This window comes from Gymnoscopelus braueri, assembly GCF_963280865.1.
Source record: "Gymnoscopelus braueri genome assembly, chromosome: 12".
Taxonomy (NCBI): Eukaryota; Metazoa; Chordata; class Actinopteri; order Myctophiformes; family Myctophidae; genus Gymnoscopelus; species Gymnoscopelus braueri.
Window position 1 is genome coordinate 31,812,206 of NC_137614.1, and position 18,148 is coordinate 31,830,353.

Genomic DNA, 18,148 nt, shown 5'->3' on the forward strand with positions numbered 1-18,148 from the left:
TATTAGTAAAATAAATCACCTTAAAAGACATTTGGTACGAGTAATGCCTTAGACTCACTCCTCTCTCTGCCCTTTCATTTGGGCTTAGTAACCGTTGTTTAACTCTGCACAAAGCAGAAAACTAGGTTGGCTATAAAAGTGAACAGTAATAAAACTATTGATAGTCTCAGGGAACAGTAATAAAACTATTGTAATCCCCGGAGGGGATTTCTTTAGGGTTTAAGCGTTAAATTACGCAGTAATTAAACTATCGTAATCTCCGGAGGAGATTAGCTAGAGTTTAAGTGATTAAACTGTAGTGTCTCTTAAGAGAGACATCTATGAGTTTAAATTGATTAACCGTGTTATACGTGGTATAACACAGTAATAAACTATTGATAGTCTCAGGGAAACTTATCTGAGTTTAGTAATTGGAACTCTGCTTGTTACACGGTAATAAGGCTGTAGTGTCCTCGTGGGGGGCATCTTAGAGTTAATAAGCGAATGACACTGTGTTTGAACTCCGCTTATTACAGAGTTATTAAACTATTAATGCCTCTGTGGGAGGCTTTACTGAGTTTAAAGCGTTTAATTACGCATTTATTAAACTATGCTGGTTTTTAATAAGGCCTTCAGAGTTTAAGTATTAATTACCTAGTCATTAAACTACTAGATTTCTTTCGAGTTTAAGTGTTACGCAGTAATTAAAGTAAAATTACATAGTAATTGAGTGTTACAGAGTAATTAAACAATTATGAACCCTTGGAGCCTATGTGATTCTAGAAAGGTATTAGGTCAGTCCTGTAAGCGGATCACATAATTGTATGATCCTGCCAATAGTCTGATGGTGAAAACCATTAGAGGCTGGATTTAATGTGTGCTATCTAGTGAGATAACATAGCATAAAAATCTCCTATAGCCTTAGGAGTAAAGACGCACTGTCTCTTTAAGATGAGAAGTGAGTCGTAACAAAATAAAATACTTATTAGCCTGGTTATGGGACAGGTTTAATATAGGTTTTATCAGCACCAAAGGTGTCGGTGTAGGGACAAAGAGTCTCAACTAACACAGCCTGGAGAAGGGTCGAACCTCCTTGGAGGCGAAGAGGACACAGAGCCGGCGGCCTACAGCGTGACGCAAGGACCGAGGCATTGAATACTGTACAGGCCTACGAGAAGCCTACCGGGGAGAGACTCAACCAGGTGCTATGAACAAAGCCCTACAGTTTGCGAAAACTGTGGAGAAAAGACTGTAGATTTGAGGATGCTGCGTGCTAACAGATTCTATTGTCTGAGCTAAGGATAAGGAGCTGAGGGAGAAGCTAGAAGCTAACCACAGGTTTTGTAGCCAGGCTACCGCTAAGAGTTTGATTAGCGTACCAGAGGGGGTGGGGGTTGCTACCAGCTAACTTTTCCATTGTCTAGCATAGTGCTAAGCTAACAGCCACTGGGAGGGGGTGGGGAATTGGCTACCAGTAATTCAATGTTTAACCAGACTTTATGATAGACTGATACTGTGAGTAACTAGATGATTAGTGTACAAGAACAGGGGATCAATGGTAATCATTGTGGGTTAAATACTAGAATGTACTTTGGTAGAGCAAAATATATCCTATCCAGTATTAATTAACAAAATTAACTAATGTAAGTAGACCATTAAAAGGCTTCTTGCATAGAATGCTAATAGGGTGGGTGCTATTACAGGTTAAAGACAGTGTTAATTAATTATTGTTGTTATATAGCTAAAGGCTGAACAATACTACTAATTGCTAAAAATACGATTGCTGTCACAGCCCATTGAATTAAGAGTAACTAAGAGACCTTATACCCAAACAGGGGAAATGGCAGATTTAGCTGATTTGAGGGTAAGGTTGAGAGCAGCACAGTCAGAATTTGAGGTAAGAGCAGTAGAGGCAGACTTTCTGAGCAAGGGGCGAGCTCCTGATGAATATGGCTCAAAGGAGCTCCCAAAGTGTAAGGCAGCTCTGACAGTCTTTATGGAAAAAGCACAGTCTATATCCAATATCTTTCGGGATCTACCGACAGGAGAGATAGGTCACGCGTACAGTTGGCTCCAAGTAGAAGCAATTGAAATTACCCAGATTACTTTTGATTCTGAGCGAAGTGCCCGTCGTGCCGACAAATCTGAGATTAGCAAGATAAGGGAGACCTGTCGGCTGGTCTGGGTTGAGGCAGAGAGGACACTCCAGGATGAGTATGGGTCCCGCTTCACACAGACTGGAGTGGGGGTCTGGGTTGAGACAGAGAGGGCACCCCAGGATGAATCTGGGTGCCGCTTCACACAGCCCGGAGTGGGTGATCCACATTCCCCTGCTGTGGGGGAAGGGCAAATGACTATCTCCACAGATAAGGCAGCAGATTCGGTCATAAAGCAGGAAGCAGACCACGCTGCAGAGGGGGGTAGGAATGTCACACCTACAGATGGATCAGCTGGGCCAGCAGTCCTCAGAGTGAAACCAGATGGCATCATTACTACAAGGGACAACGCAGAGACCCCTTTCCACGCTGCTCCGAGGGAGGCAGGGACCCCTTTCCACGCTCCGAGGGAGGCAGAGACCCCTTTCCACGCTGCTCCGAGGGACCACGCGGAGAAGGAGGTCAATCCTGAGGAAGTAACTGCGGAGAACCAGTCACTGGAGATCGAGAGAGCAGCTTCGATGGACAACGCGGCGGAGGGATATCTCCTCATCACGACACGCAGGGAAGGCGCCGAGGAGGTCGTGACGGCCGGCGGAGAGGAGCCATCGGCGGCGGGGGAGGTGCCACTGGAGATCGCGAGAGAAGCGAGAGAAGCTGCAGGGGAGACCCCATTCCACGCTGCGATCGTGAGAGCAGCTGCAAAGGTGCCACTGGTGATCGATGGAGCTGGACCTGGGGACGAGACGCCTGCGGAGGAAGCCGAGGGGGATCGACCAGAGGGAGCCAACGTCGCAGATGAGCAGACCGCCAGGGAGGCAGCTTCAATGGACGTCGCCACGGCGGTGAAAGTCTTCACCAATCCACTCGACGCAGAGGGGAGCCAGTCACTGGAGGTCGCTGAACCAGGAGAGAAGCCGGCGAGGGCGTCAGTAGACGCCGCTGCTGCGACGGACGTCGCCGCCAGCCCACTCAACACGGAGAAGAAGGGATCCGAGTCGCCTGGCAAGGGTGGCTTTCGCTCCAAGCGCCCGTCTACGAAAGGTGGCAGGCAGATGGCCCAAAGCAGACCAGTCAGGCCTGTCAAGGGTGGCGTTTGCTCCAAGCGCCCGTCTAAGAAAGGTGGCAGGGGACCAGCTACCAGCGGACCGGTGGCGTTCAAGAAGGGAGCCGCCGAAGGCAGACCAGTCGGGTCTGTCCGAAAACGGGGACTGGGCGCCAAACCAGCTCCCCCAGAACCCCTCAGAAAGAAGTCTGAGTGGGTAAATACTGGCATCCGTGCGCCCGCTCGTAAAGAGAGGGGCGGAGTGCTACGTCAGGTCATTTCAGTTCTTACCGCCAGGATCCAGGCAAAGAGAATGCTTCGTCCTGGTGGGGCTGGAATAACTAGAAGAAAAAAGGTGAAGATTAAAGATACACTAACAATCCCTTCTCCACCCTCGAAGGAGGGGAAGAGGGCCACCAGGTGGAGCAAAGCCCCACGCTCTTTCTTGGCAGCGGCCGAGAAGAGCCCCCAGTTGGATGTTGCTAAAAAAGCAGTTCCACTGGTGGCTGGTGGTGCCAGCAAAGTGACGCTGGCGAACGAACTGACATTTGCACTGCCACCCTCAGAGTAAGGGAGCAGTGCAGATGGAAAGGTCCATGAGAAAGCGGCATGGCAGCTGTGACTGGCTAGACAAGGGTTTAGGCCTTTGCAATAGGCTTGACTAACAGGTCTATCCAGTTATTAGCTGTGGACAGTGGTACGCAGTGCGGACAATAAGCGAAAAAGATGCCAACGTGGTGTCTAAAAAAAATCGAAATGTCTTATTTGAGCGACTGTTTACTTAGGAATTTCGAGAGATATTGTGTAAATGAATGTATCATTTGTAGTGTTTACGATATTACCAGAAGAAATAACTTGCATAATGAAATGTATTAATTTACTGCCGACAATATGCCACTAAGTCAAAATGCAACAATAATTTGGAAGGTTCTTCCATGCAACAAAATTATTCTTAACTGATGTTAACTCATGATCTGAGTAATCAGGCCTTTTTGAATTGCTAATTTGTTGATTGTATAAAAAGCATTTTGGGATGTGGGCTAGAAGTTTAAATGCAGAGTGAAGTTTCTTAAAGGTAAGATTGTAGATCAGCCATTTTAAAATCTTTTAAACCCTTTAACCAAGTTACTATGTCAATTGCCATGGCAACATGCCCTAAATAGGACATTGACTTACTAGGGAAACAGTGGGAGGAGGAAAGGTTTCCAAAATCAATTTGGATTATTAAAAAAGTTTGAAATTACAAATTGAGAAAGTTAAGAAGCCAAAGAAGCTCACCGAGAAAGGTGTTAGTAGAGGTTGGTTGTGAGAGAACTGAACATGGTTCAGTTATCTCAGGTGGCAGGTGTTCAATTATCCAAGCCATAGGGCTAGAGAAAAGTGAATTATTATTGTTCATAGTAATGTGCTTTTATCATTCTTTAGGATATACCAAAATGTTCTATGTAAGTTGGGCCTAGTGTGACAGAATAGGCAGCAGTAGAGTGTCTGCACCGAGACGACACCCTGCTGCTCAAAGGAACCTACCATTCTTAGGCGGGGGTAGGGCCCTAGATAAGAGACAAAAGCTTTGTGTGAGAACAAAGCCAAATGGTTGACTGGACAGATAGCAAAGGTGCCAGTCTGCTTTGCTGTGACAGGAAGCAGCAGGCAATCGCAAGGCTTTGTGGGTAAACAGAACTTCCGGTTGCTTGAACCTCCCTGAAGGAGGGCACTGTGTGAGAAGTTTATAAAGGAGCCTGTCTAGGAACAGACTTCAGATTCAATAAGTAACTGGCCATGGGTTGTCCCTCGAATATGGGTTCTTGAGTGACCCATTGATCATCTGGAAGAGAGTGGAAAGTCAATAGTAAGTAAAGCATTGTAAATGATTGTATGTTTGATGTGTTCATAATGGGATGAAGTCATATCTTAATACTGTGAATGTTCTGTGCTTGTTTTCTCTCTTACCAGGTTTTATTACCTATTTACCTAAATGTATTGTATGTGTTATTAGTAAAATAAATCACCTTAAAAGACATTTGGTACGAGTAATGCCTTAGACTCACTCCTCTCTCTGCCCTTTCATTTGGGCTTAGTAACCGTTGTTTAACTCTGCACAAAGCAGAAAACTAGGTTGGCTATAAAAGTGAACACATACAGACTTAACCACTTTCAACCCGGTGTCCTATTTTGGGCATGCGATTATAGGTGAGAATTTTTGAACATTTTCAGAAATTTACAAAAAATAGCAAATATACAGTAGATCTAACAATGCACTGTGGTTCAATGTGTTGTGAGCTTGCAGATCAGCTATTATCGCAGCTTTGCGCGACACTGTCATACGACAAAGTATAAAATAGGGTATTCATTTCTGGAAAAAAACATAAAAAGATGAAACATGGAGATGTAAGGTTTTTGCCCTACAGTGACGATATAAAGTGTGTGTGTGTGTGTGTGTTAAATATTACATGCAAAGTTGCTCTACTTGGCAATGCCCAGGAGAAAATACTATGCATTGCATAATCAGTGCAAATCCAAAGAAATGGAAATATTGATGAATTCACTTTAGCATCGGGAGCAAAGTGCACGATGGTTCATATCTCCTCACCATCAACTTCTACCAAGAAACTAATTGACTTTAGCCTAGTTCTACTTCTCAACACGGAAATGCTTTTAGGGAGGCTGAGGAAAGCAATATTGCTCTAAGATAACGATAATGATAATACAGTGCACTCATGTAAATCCTTTTGGATATTTTGGCATTGAAATATTTATTAACCAATGTTTAGTTATAAATAGCCATGCTAATCTATATTAAAATTGGCTAATGGGAGGGCCCCAGCGGGTGGAACATGGCCACGTCACTCTGACTCAGACATAACCATAAACAAACCCGATACGCCCATATATAGGCAGGACCACGGCCACGTCACTCTGACTCAGACATAACCATAAACAAAGCTGATACGCGATGTGAACTTCTGAACTATTCCTCCTAGAAGAATGAGAATGATTGCATTATAAGCTTGTCTCAAGCAATTTATTTTCCCTGCGTTCATTTTCCTAGATGAAATTAGATAATTATGTAATTTGACGGCAGAATTTGGTATTACATTACACCTAAGAAGCAGAATTTTTCAATCAATAAACGGCAGTGATACAGGCCAATTCTATCTGATATGCTTCTTAGATATATAGTACGTGTCTACTAGTTTCCTTGGATCTTCTGGTGCCGGTCAAAGGCTAGAACTAGAAGGCATGGAGAGGAAGCTTTTAGTTATTTACAATCTAGGCATTTAGTGGACAATCTTTCCATGAGCGACTTACAAGTGCAAGAACAATTTAGTGCTTCAAAGAAACTAGGACACCATAAACAGCAAACCAATATAAAAGCAATGGGTGTAAGTCACCCATCACCCAGTCCCTTCGTCCATATTATCTTTTACCGTCTATGCTATGTACAGTAGATACTCTCGTATCTCTCAAGGAGATTAATGTCGTCCTCCACTTGATTCAGTATTGTAGCCTATTTCAGTCCTAGCCTACGGGATTCTAAATACTGACATTTTCAAAAGAAGTCTTAAGATATAGTTTTTTAGCATAGCTTTCATCTATGGTGCCTTTTAGCTACTATTAAATTAAATTAAATTATTTGTTTATTATTTTTATCCTTTACTTATCCAGGGTTAGGTTTCCAGTGCACAAATGATCTTTGTCCAGCTTCACACACAGTTACACATTCACAACTGGGAGCTGCCCAGTACAACTATACTTAGTAGTGATGTGCGGGTCGGGTTTTTTCATGACCCGCCCCGCCCCGCCCTGCCACGGAACCCAACCCGCCTCAACCCGCCCTGCGAACCCATATATAAATCTATGGCTCAACCCGCCCCGCGACCCGCGGTGGGAAAAAAAAGATAATCATCATCATAATAGCTCAGATTTATATAGCGCTCTTTTAAGTACCCAAAGTCGCTTTAAATGTCTACAGTAGCACAACATTGTCATGGGCTAAATAAACAAGCATGTTGTTGTTGTTTTTTTGCGTGTGAGAGCGGCTGACCCGCTCACCCGCAGCCCGCATAATTGCCTCTGAAATCCTGACTCGACCACCCGCGCCGCGGGTTTGACACGCGGGTTACGGGTCGGCCCGCTCATCACTAATACTTAGTCTTATATTGTTGGCTACTGAGCGTCTTGCTCAAGTGCACACCAAAGGTGAGTATTGAGGGAAAGAGTGATGTTGCTCATTTAATTCCCCATCCAAATTGTTCCTGCCTGGTATCGAAGCGCCAACTTTCGTAGATTTTTCATTTCTTCATATTTCTTCCCTAAACCTAGATTTTTTTTATCTGACTTCCTGTCTAAATAAAAGGTAAAAAAAATCTACACACTTTTTTTTAAAAGGTAAAGGTAAAAACTGCTACAGAAACAGCATCTTACCCAGGCTGTATGTCAGCAGGAGTGGGGAATTTGAAAGGCGTGTCAGTCTTGGGGCTGCTGATAGAATCCTTGCTGTTCTTTGGGTTCACAGCCTGTTTGGGTTGTGGCCGTGACACATGCACCTTCTTTCCTTTACTGGCCTCCCCTAGGAGTTCTTGTTTAATCTGACAACACACAAACAAACAAACTTTAATAGGTCATATTCACTACAAATATGACAGTTGAATATAATGATCAGTTCTCTTTCGCCGAGCAACAAGGTTGTATGAGGAGGAATACATTAGGCTTTCGGGTTAACTACATTAACCCTGGTGTCCCTATTTTCTTTTTCTTTTATTTTTTTCAATACTGGCGAAAATTGTAGATCTACAATGTCACAAGTGAGAGCTTGTAGATTGGCTATTTTGCTATTCATCATACGCCGAAGTATACAGGCCTTAAGTAGTTAGATGCTTCACCGATGAAAAGAGGATCAAACTTCTGAGGCAGAGGCTGCAGCTAGGCTTTGGCCACAATGTATCATTGTACTGCCCCATACCTCCTGTTCAGCGGCTACTCCTGACTCGGTGCGGGTCATCTCCAACTCCTGCTGACGGAGCGACTGACAAAGGAGACGCGCCGCCTCGTCTCTGATCTGGCTCTCTGACAGTGTGGGTCTAAAAGTCACCTGGACAAGACATCTCTGCACAGGGGGACAAATGTGGATCACATAACACTTTCAGAGAACAGGACACTATAATAATATGGCCAACCATTTATAACCTGATATTGAGGATATTGTTCTTTCAACCTGGCATCTATATTTTTGGAATGACAGTAAAAAAAAAGAAGAAGGAAACTGCAGGACTTTTCAAATATTGTGAAAATACCCGATCTACAAACAACGACTTAAGATTTTGATTTCCCCATTGCTGTGCCTTGGGCACAAAAAGTAAATGAATACAGCATAGGGCTAAACATAGGGCTTGCCTTGACATATGGGCTGATCTGAATAGTAAGCCCAAGCATCAGTAGACTATGGTTCACTTTTATCAGGTGTCCAGCAGAGAGCATCACCACACTACGCTGCTGCTCTTAGATCAGCTGTAATGGATGGTTTTTATTACTGGCTAAATTTAACATGGACAGTAATGATCTAATCTTAATTCAATTTAAGCTATAATCCAACTGCATATCATGTTAGAATAATGTCATAATCAGTGTATGTATTGCGTGATCATTAATACAGATTCATTTAAATTGATTTGATACGCTTTTTTTGGATTTCCAGATTTGTGATCATGTTAATAACTAATGAACACGTTAATAACTAATGAACACCCCAACATATGACAGAATATTCAAACTCTTTTTTTTGGTTGTCTGATGTGAAGATGTCATCAACACCTTCTTCTTTGAGAAAAGAAACCTGACTCTGTGTAAACTCCATGTAATCCATGTGAATGCAGATTACACACATGTCAGTTTTAATGTTAATGTAATGATGTAATGGAACTATCAATGATTACTCATAGTATCAATAGTATTTATGCATATCAAAATGGAAACTGTAATCACAATCACTGCTGCATCATTGGTAGTGAGACTAGACTCTGTTGTGTCACACTAGAGGGGGAAGTACAGTCAAGATGCAGAGATTATTTATGTCTTCCATGATGTAAATTATGATGAAACCATGATGTAAATCAAGTTATTAATTAATAACTAAATTTAAATTACTCAAATTAATTGGTTAGCAACAGTTGTTGCTATTGTCTTCTCTGAAATGGACCCTTAAGGATCCAGTATTTTACAGTGTGGGCAAAACCTGGTCCCCATTTTTGTGGGGATGACTGATCCCCACAGGGATCAGTCATAATGACAGCTGTTCCAGTACCTCTCCTGGCAGCACGTGTCCGGAAGAAGGAGAGATGGTGATCGGAGAACCCTCAGGCAGGGAGAAGGCGAACAACCTGGTCCCTACGGAAGCGAAGGCCTCTCTGTCTACCCGAGGCAGCATCTGGCCCAAGTCGCCGTGTCCGGTGGTGGAGTTGATCACATAGAGAACAGCAGTGGAGCGGTCACCCAGCGCTGTGGCTCTGAACTCAACCAGGGAATGGGACAGTGCCAGCGGTGGATTCAAGCCCATTCCTCTGCACGATATGGGGAAATCTCTGGTGACACAGACACAGTTAGATTTGTAGGCGAAAGCATAATGTTGCAAATTTACCTGCAGGTTATATGCTTGTCTGTAATCAATAAAGTGTTAATGTCCTCCACTTATCTCACCAAAGGGAGGCGGACATAAGATTACCTGTTAATTCCAGATTTGCAGTTGAGCTGAAAGCGGTAGTCCTCAGCCTTCCTGGCACTGAAAATCAGATCCATCTCTACGGTCTCTTGTGGAAGCAGAGTGCCAAAGCCATCGTTGGGCTGAACCTCAATAAACTAGAGTGTGGGACAACAACAAAACACCTCATTCTGTTGGCTGGTTATAAATAGAAGATCTCAACAGGGACAGATTAGAGTACAGGTTGAGACAAGGCTATTAAGGTGCAAAGCAGCGAATGAAATGGTCCGTCTCAGAGGAGAAGAGCATGGGTGAAGTGCAATAAAGATGGGATTGTCTCACTGCCAAAAGTGCCCCATGAGAAGGAATGTATTTTGTCAGATGCCCGATGGGTTGCTTTCAGAGCAGTGATTCCTAAATGTTTCTGGCTTCCAGTACACCCTTTCCCTGATATCTGAATCCAAATACCCACATTAACCGACTCCGACTGCGTCATTTTGCTTAGAAAACTGCAAGGTTGATTTCTATTCAATAACAGTTGTGCTAGTAAAGATTTAGATTTGATTTCAATTAACACATTACAGATCAGCAGGTTCACACAAAGTTTGGCGATGTTTTATCATTAAACATAACAGTGAAATAAATCCTTCCATTTCCTTAGATTTTTGCCTATCCCTGACATTCTATTTAGTGTTCGATTCTCCTTGCTTTCCCTGTCCCTACCTCTTCTTTTTCTCTTCCTGAAAACATGGAGCTTGCACAAAAACGAATTTCATCCACTTATTTACACCTGTAAACCTGTGATAAAGTTAATTCAGATTCAGATTTACTGTAGTACCTTTGTGTACCCCTAGGGGTACATGTACCTCCATTTGAGAACCACTGTTTCAGAGCACTGCTGAAGAAATGATCAAATATGGAGTGTGTGGGCGTCATGGTTGCACAGACCATATGTTTAAGTATCAGGAAACATCCATTTGAATTTCATTTCAGCATTATGGATGCAAATTTTGCTTACTGAACTTAACCTATGACACACACTGGCCGACAAAATGATATTGCGGTACCCCCGTTGAATTTGTACCTCTAATATCCAGCTTTTTGTTATCCATCCAGTTACACAATACAATCCTCAGTGTTCATTAATCCATTTAGTACTCAGAGTGTGTACAAAATGTTTGTACACTGTCAGAGTTAAATGAACACAGATGGTTTTACTGTGTACTTTCCTTAAACACATTCAATACCTCTGGAATCCCCAAGAAGCCAAAATCTTGAGGTAGCAGGGAGAGGTTTGTGATACGGACGCTCGTGCGGACTGACTGGTAAATGGAGCAGCATCCAAAATCCACCTCGGTACGGTCAAACTGGAGGTCAGAGGAGGTGATGACTGCGTGGACTGTAAACACAACAGGCCGCACCTATAGGATCATAGAGATGAAAACACACCTTCATGTCTTTCTCACCTCAAGGACTAGAATACATTTCATGCATTTAGTTATTAAATCCTCTGTGCTATATCTAACCCTGAGAGGATACAAATGGAACCAAATTGACCTGTGGGTCATTTTGGTTACATTTGTACACTCAGAGCTACACACTGAATTATCAACAGTGAGGATTTAACTGTGAACAGCATGCTTGCTAGATGCGATGCATGCTGTGTCAAAATCGAAAAATGGACTTTGGCTAGCTTTGTGACAATACTCCTATTTGACCTTCATTTTGTCGATTTTCCTCCCACATAATCACACAAAAAAGGTTCATACCAGCCTGTCCATGAAACAACAAAAAAAGATGGCTTGTTCTGTTATTTGATAAACAATACTGTCGTTCTGGAATCAGATATAGGAATTTAAAGTTATTGCATTCTCTTGAAGAAATCTTAATTATCGTTTGTTGGGCAGAAACTCTTATCTCCATATCTTTTACTTTTTATGTTTTTTTCAACTGCTATATGTTTTTGAATTTGAATCCTGAAAAGTAAGTTTTGTACATGAGGTTTCCACACACAACACAACAATTCAAAACACCAAGATAATACAAATAATCATACCGGCTGTAATTAAGTAGACATTTTACGATTTACGATTATTTGTGGCTTTGCATGTGTAACCACTGACTACAAATCACATACTGTACATTGTACATTTTCAAAAGCAAACTGAACTACAGTTTTGTTTTAGATGAAATGATGACATTTTCTTCATGAAAAGCAAATTCCAGGAACCTCAAACATGCTTGACATAGGTAATCCAACACAGTACACTTTATGGCACAGTCATATGGTACAAGTTATGTACAAATTAAGTAACGTGCACATTGCTAACACATGAACAGAATCTACGAGGTGTGTAAGAAAAGTAACAGGACTGTGGCAGCCACGCTCATGACTCAATTCTAATTGAGTAACCACTTATGTCACTGTGTTGCGCAGCATCTCACCACTATTCTGCTGTAATATTGGTCACTTCTCTCACTCTGTGCTTCTGTTCCAGGCTGTTGTATAATTCCACTGCTGTTACCCTTCGTCACGCAACTGGGGGTGGCACAAACATGGAGCAAAGAATCAATTTGAAATTCATGGTTAAGTTGGGTTAGAGCTAGGGTTAACCCTAACCCTAACACTTCCATTACGACACGGAAACCAAGAGACAGAGCCTGCAGTGGAAGACCACAACTTCACCCAGACAACAAGACGCACATGTCCAAATCAAGGATCAAGGTCATGCTGACCGCATTCTTTGACCAGAAGGGAGTGGTCTATCATGAGTTTGTTCCTCAGGGTGTCAAGTGCAGTCAACCAGCACTTCTACCAGCAGGTCCTCAATCGCCTCCATGACCAGGTTTGGTGCAGCAGGCGGGCTCTGTGGAGAGACAGTCGTACTGGAAGGGTTAGGGTTAGGGTAACCGTAGCCCAAACCCTAACTCTAATCCAAATTAACCAGATTCTTTGCTCCATGTTTGTGCCACCTCCAGTTGCGTGACGCAGGGTAACAGCAGTGTAATTACACAACAGCCTGGAACAGAAGCACAGAGTGAGAGAAGTGAACAATATTATAGCAGAATAGTGGTGAGATGTTGCGCAACACAGTGACATCAGTGGTTACTCAATTAGCAGTGAGTCATGAGCGTGGCTGCCACAGTTCTGTTACTTTTCTTACACACTTCGTATGTTTGTAGTCATCAGGCTAAAACATGCAAAAAACACTCGTACGGTCCTTAAGCTTTATCGTGCAATGGTGTTGTGCGAAAATAGCCAATCTACACAACGCATCGTGATAGTATGCATTGTGAGCTTATAGGTCTGGTATTTTCTGGGAAGTTTTGAAATGTTTCGTGTATAGTGCCCAAAATGCCCAAAATAGGGAGGCCAGGTTGAAAGTTACGTTTTATGAGATAATAGTACAGTATGCATTCCGTTTTATGCACTTCACTGTGGAAAACAAAGTTATCTTTAGATGAAGTAGCATTCCATCCTGTTCCTGTTCCGATAACATCCTCTTGAGCCGCGTCTAGCAGCACATGACCTTGTTTATCTGTCCCGCTCTCTGCAGCACTGTTTTCCTGGCCGGCGTGGGGTCTGGCGGCCATACGACAGCGTTTGTGAGAGTCAAGGATACATGCAGAGAGCCGCTCACTTTTAGGCCCGATTCATACTTAAGTTGCACGACGGTGTCGCGCGTTGAAAATAGCTGACCTACAAGCTCACAACGCATCGCAGATACGATGCATTGTGGGCTTGCAGGTCCGCTACTTTCTGCATGCGACACCGTCGTGTGGCGGAGCATAAATTATGGCTTTAGTCAAGCGTGTTTGTGGGCGTGTGTGACCGTGTGTGAGCGGGCATGGTCACATGCCAGGAGCTCAGGGCCTGGGGGCTGGGGGGGCAACAGCTTTAGGGCACCACAGGAGCATCCTGGTCCAGTATTTGGCACGTGGTCAGAGCCCTTACCTCCTCCAAATCCTCCTCCTCTCCACTGCCCTGGTGGAGCTACAGAGAGGGGGGGGTGGGAGGGGAGGGGAGGGGGGGGGGGGGTGGTTGAGGGGAGAGGAGATGGCTTGGCATAGTGAGCGTGACTGCCAGCCAGAACTGGAAAAGAGGACTGGCATACATACTGCACCGAGGTCCAGGCAGCTGGCTCCTGTATTTAAACCAAGCCTGCAGCTGATGAGTGTGAAGGAATTCAGTCCCGGATGCAACCACTTTATCTCTCACTTGAGCCGCTGTCTATACAGGCTGAAATATACAGGCTGGATTGTGGGCTGGGGCTATGTGACTTCATGTTCGTTGAGATGTAATCACCAGAGACAAGAAAAGTCTCCTCATGAGTTCCACGTCTAATCTATAGCTACAGCTATATATTATGTGACTAAATCACAAACGACATGATGCGTGTTTGGGAGGGTAACGTTATTACTATCTAACAAGAATATGTTATGTGTAATATGTGTAATAGATTCTGGAGACATTTTCAGCGGAACAATGCCTCATAACCTTTATGCTTGGCTCATTAGCGTCCATGGAATAACTGGGCCTTCGGGGGTTTAGAGATAATTTTAGCTTGTCACAAGTAAAATAGGTTACAACCTTCAGTGCCTAGGCTTCTGATAGGGACAAAGTAGGACACAAGCTGCTATATCACCAGATAAGACTGGGAAAAAACATATATGGCAGTCAGTCCAATACAAACCTGGTCTGCTACGTGCACAGTCACTGGGACCTCCAAGACCCCCGTATCTACGTCAAAAAGCACCTTCGCGTCCTCAGTCAAGGAGCATCTACAAAGGAACCAGAAAGTTGGGCATTAGAATACAAACTAGTCGTTTCACATCAGAGGTGTATCAGTTCATCTTTGTATTCTTTCTACACACTTAATAATGACTTCATTTATACTTGGTGACGTGCCATGTGGTGCACCGAAAATAACAGATCAATACAAGCTCAAGTTGTGAGCTTGTAGATCTATTTTCAGTGTGCGACACCAGAGCACAACTAAGTATAATAAGAGTGTAGTTAGAGTGTAGTAGCTGCCTCAGAGTTATTTAGATTCTGTGGGCAAGTTCAGCTCACCCTGGGAAGGTGAGGAGGGTGGTTCTGAGACCTGCCAATTGTTTCAATAAATCACATTTCACAGATAAAAGACACAAGCAACTGTCAAGCTACTCAGAGAGAGAGAGATAAAGACGTAGAAATCCAAACACCCATTATTTCATTTTAACCCACGGCTGTGGGATCGGATCGCCAGGGAAGGCAAGTGAGAGCTAAAGAAGAGTGTGCCTCCGCACTCCTGTAGGCTGTAGCCATGGCGACGAGAGACGTAAGTAGCCTACAATTCAAAGAGGCCCAGCAGTCAAGCACGAGCTTATGTAAAACAGTAGCCCGTCAATACTCATCGTGTGGAGAACTGCTCTCGTGAGGACAGATATATTTATGGATATTTTCACACAAACTAAGACTTGATTAGCATGAATAAAAAAAAACTGTGGTCAGATGTCAGCTCAAGCTCAGAGTGGAAACTGAGCTCAGATCAAGCCCACTCCTCTCACTCTCTCTCTATCCTTTTCCCTTCCTCCCTCAACACACCCCTCCCTCACAGTTTGACTTTTCCCTCTTTTCCATTTCTTGCTTTTCCTCGCTCTTTCTCCTATCAACTTTTCTTCTCTTTCTCATACACCGTTAATGCTGCTTGAAGGCACAAGAGCTAATGATGTGAATGTCAGTGGTTGGCACTTAAAGAGGGGTTTCAAGGCAAGTAAAGAGGGTTTTCCGCATCACAGGATTGTTGTTTTTTCTTTCAAAATGACAATAAAGCTCTAGGACTGAGGCTTCCTCACAGCAAATCTTTGTCAGATTCCAAGAACCCCCCCCCCCCCCCCCCCCCCCCATCGCTGCACAGACGGAGATGTCAACCAGCACTTCTGTTGTAAGGCGACTAATCGTTAAACGATTAAACGTTAAAAGTGTGAAAAGGTCACATCAAATGCATTTATGAAATTCAATATCTGCATTTTACACAATGCAGTGGAGGTGATCCCCCCATGTTGTGGACTAGCTTGACCAATGCGCGCACAGGGTGTATTTAAAGAAGCACTCTTGTTTTTGCCTGCTAATAGAATCGCTGCTGGAGAGTCACTCTTGAATTAGCTTGGCATGGCAGAGTGGAAAAGCCTGGTGAGACGTCACCAGGCCCATATGCCGGGGAGAAATCTGCAGATGGATGAGGTTTCAAGTCTGCTGGCACCCTGCAAAGATTGCCTTGTGCTGCACTCTTCTTCTCTGTGGCCAGATTATCCACAGTCTCATCCAAAAGTATTTTTGAATGACAATTCTGAGATTACTTTAAAAAAGCAGCGGAACACAGTTGTTGAAAATGCGTAGCGCAACATCTCAAAAGGATTAGCATGTATTATATTGTGTGGAAGACCCAGAATGACACATTACGCCTTAAACTAAAGTATAAATCAGGCTTTAGGTGGTGCTTCATTTAACTGAGTAGGAAAGGGCAAAATCCAAAATCTTAAGTAAGTCCGAGAAGCAGTAATGTGAAGATCACCTTACGGAAGGAGATGAAACCATCTTAAACAGAGAATGAGAACAATGTTCGGGAAGTGAACTTTTTTAGCACAAACCGCCCACTTGAGTTTACAAAACCACCTGCTTGTGTTTTTCTTTAACGTGATAAAAGGTGCAATTGTATATTGTAAAGATCTTTTCCACTTCAGTGCTGGACCCCTGCTTGGCTTTCACATGCACATTAAAACAGTCATTATGAAAAGGATTACAAAACGGATTAAGAGGCTTAAGGATTTCTCATCATAGGAAATGAGTGGGTAAAGAAAAAGAAAGAAAGAAAGAAAGAAAAAAATAACCACCACAAATAACCGAACAACAACACTAACAAAACAAATTCGGGAAAAACTGTTTATAGTTTGCTCACAATTCAGTGAAAGTTTAACTTACATTACATTTGCCAATAGTCATTTCAGCTGTGTACTTCATAGTCAGAATACCGGAAGTGTTGTTCAATGTAATCTGTAGTGAATCTGTGGTAAATCACCCATGTAATCTCCCTTTTACCAGCCAGAGATGACTGGCAGGACCGCGTTTCCACAGATTACACCTAAAACCGTTCGTTAGCTGGAAGGATCCAATTCCCTGGCAAATAAACCCGACGTTGCTCTGGCCTTTAATATTATAGTGAACTGTCACGACATGGGATATTTTGCTTCACCTACTTATTGGCTTAGGTTGAATAGGGTCATGTATGTATGTCTGTATGGTCAAAGAGGAGATCCTGGTATGAACCACTGGCCCTGATAATGTGAAAAGAGCCATTTACCCTGAGAGTGAACCACCTAATATGGATTACAAAGCAGACAGGACAATACCATGGGTATACAAAAGTATAGTGGTTTGTTTACTCTGCGTCCTATAATAGAATATTGGCACTTTGGCTACAAGTGTGTGCGGCCACCTTCTTGTCTCTTGAAGACCACTATTTAGTTTATTCTGCCGTTGGCCGGCACCACCATAAGGACTTTGGTGGGCGTAGCATTCTCATACACAGTATACAAAAGTATACCGATAGTTCCTACATCCTGTGTGTAAATTGGAGAAGGGCGGGCATAAAGACATAAAATAAACGGTAAATGTTGTGGGCAATGGTGGTCCCTCCATGTGAGTTACAGTAGGGACTGAGACACGTGCTTCTTTAAGCCTGGGGGAAGTGGAGGCAGGAAATGAGCACCTGCCATAACAGAGGCTATGAGTCATTTTGGGAGCCAGATTTAATGTACAGTATGTGACTGTGAAATGAGATGAGGGCGAGAGAGTGAGAGCACAGTGATGATGGTACAGAGGATTCTGGAATCCATTTCCTAGTTTCTCGACTTACTTTGCCAAGGAAGAGCTGGCACTGGCAGTTTGAATGACATACCACAACAGCCCGAACACAAAACAGGGGAAAAGAATACCCTCTGAAAACGTAACGGACAGAAACACAAAGATCCATCACTGTGACAAGAAGATAGTACCTCAAGGAACACAGCACCATGTCACTGTGCTGATGTGCGCGTGTTGCTTTGTGTGAATACTTACATCATGCTGATACTCATCTTGTATTTTTCCACACCTCATTCATTGCAGAATGGATTTCCTGAGCAGAGGATGCTCTTTGGGGGAGCTTAGAGTGTTTTAAAGAACAGTCGTGGAAACTGGGCTTTGTGTCCCAGGTTATGTAAGCACACGATGCCAGGGCCAACATACACTCC

General features: G+C 43.4%; 1 protein-coding gene across 1 annotated transcript in view; it reads right to left on the reverse strand.

Moving 5' to 3' along the window:
- cfap74 (cilia and flagella associated protein 74) overlaps positions 1–18,148 on the reverse strand; it is a gene marked incomplete at its 3' end in the record, with an annotated part of 58,817 nt that overhangs the window by 7,419 nt on the left and 33,250 nt on the right. The window contains exons 21-26 of the mRNA XM_080443915.1: positions 14,569–14,656; positions 11,122–11,295; positions 9,899–10,032; positions 9,482–9,758; positions 8,144–8,287; positions 7,606–7,769 (exon numbers count right to left, since the gene is read on the reverse strand). Of these exons, the coding sequence (XP_080300041.1) occupies positions 7,606–7,769; positions 8,144–8,287; positions 9,482–9,758; positions 9,899–10,032; positions 11,122–11,295; positions 14,569–14,656 (981 nt within the window). The remainder of the gene's footprint in view (positions 1–7,605; positions 7,770–8,143; positions 8,288–9,481; positions 9,759–9,898; positions 10,033–11,121; positions 11,296–14,568; positions 14,657–18,148) is intronic.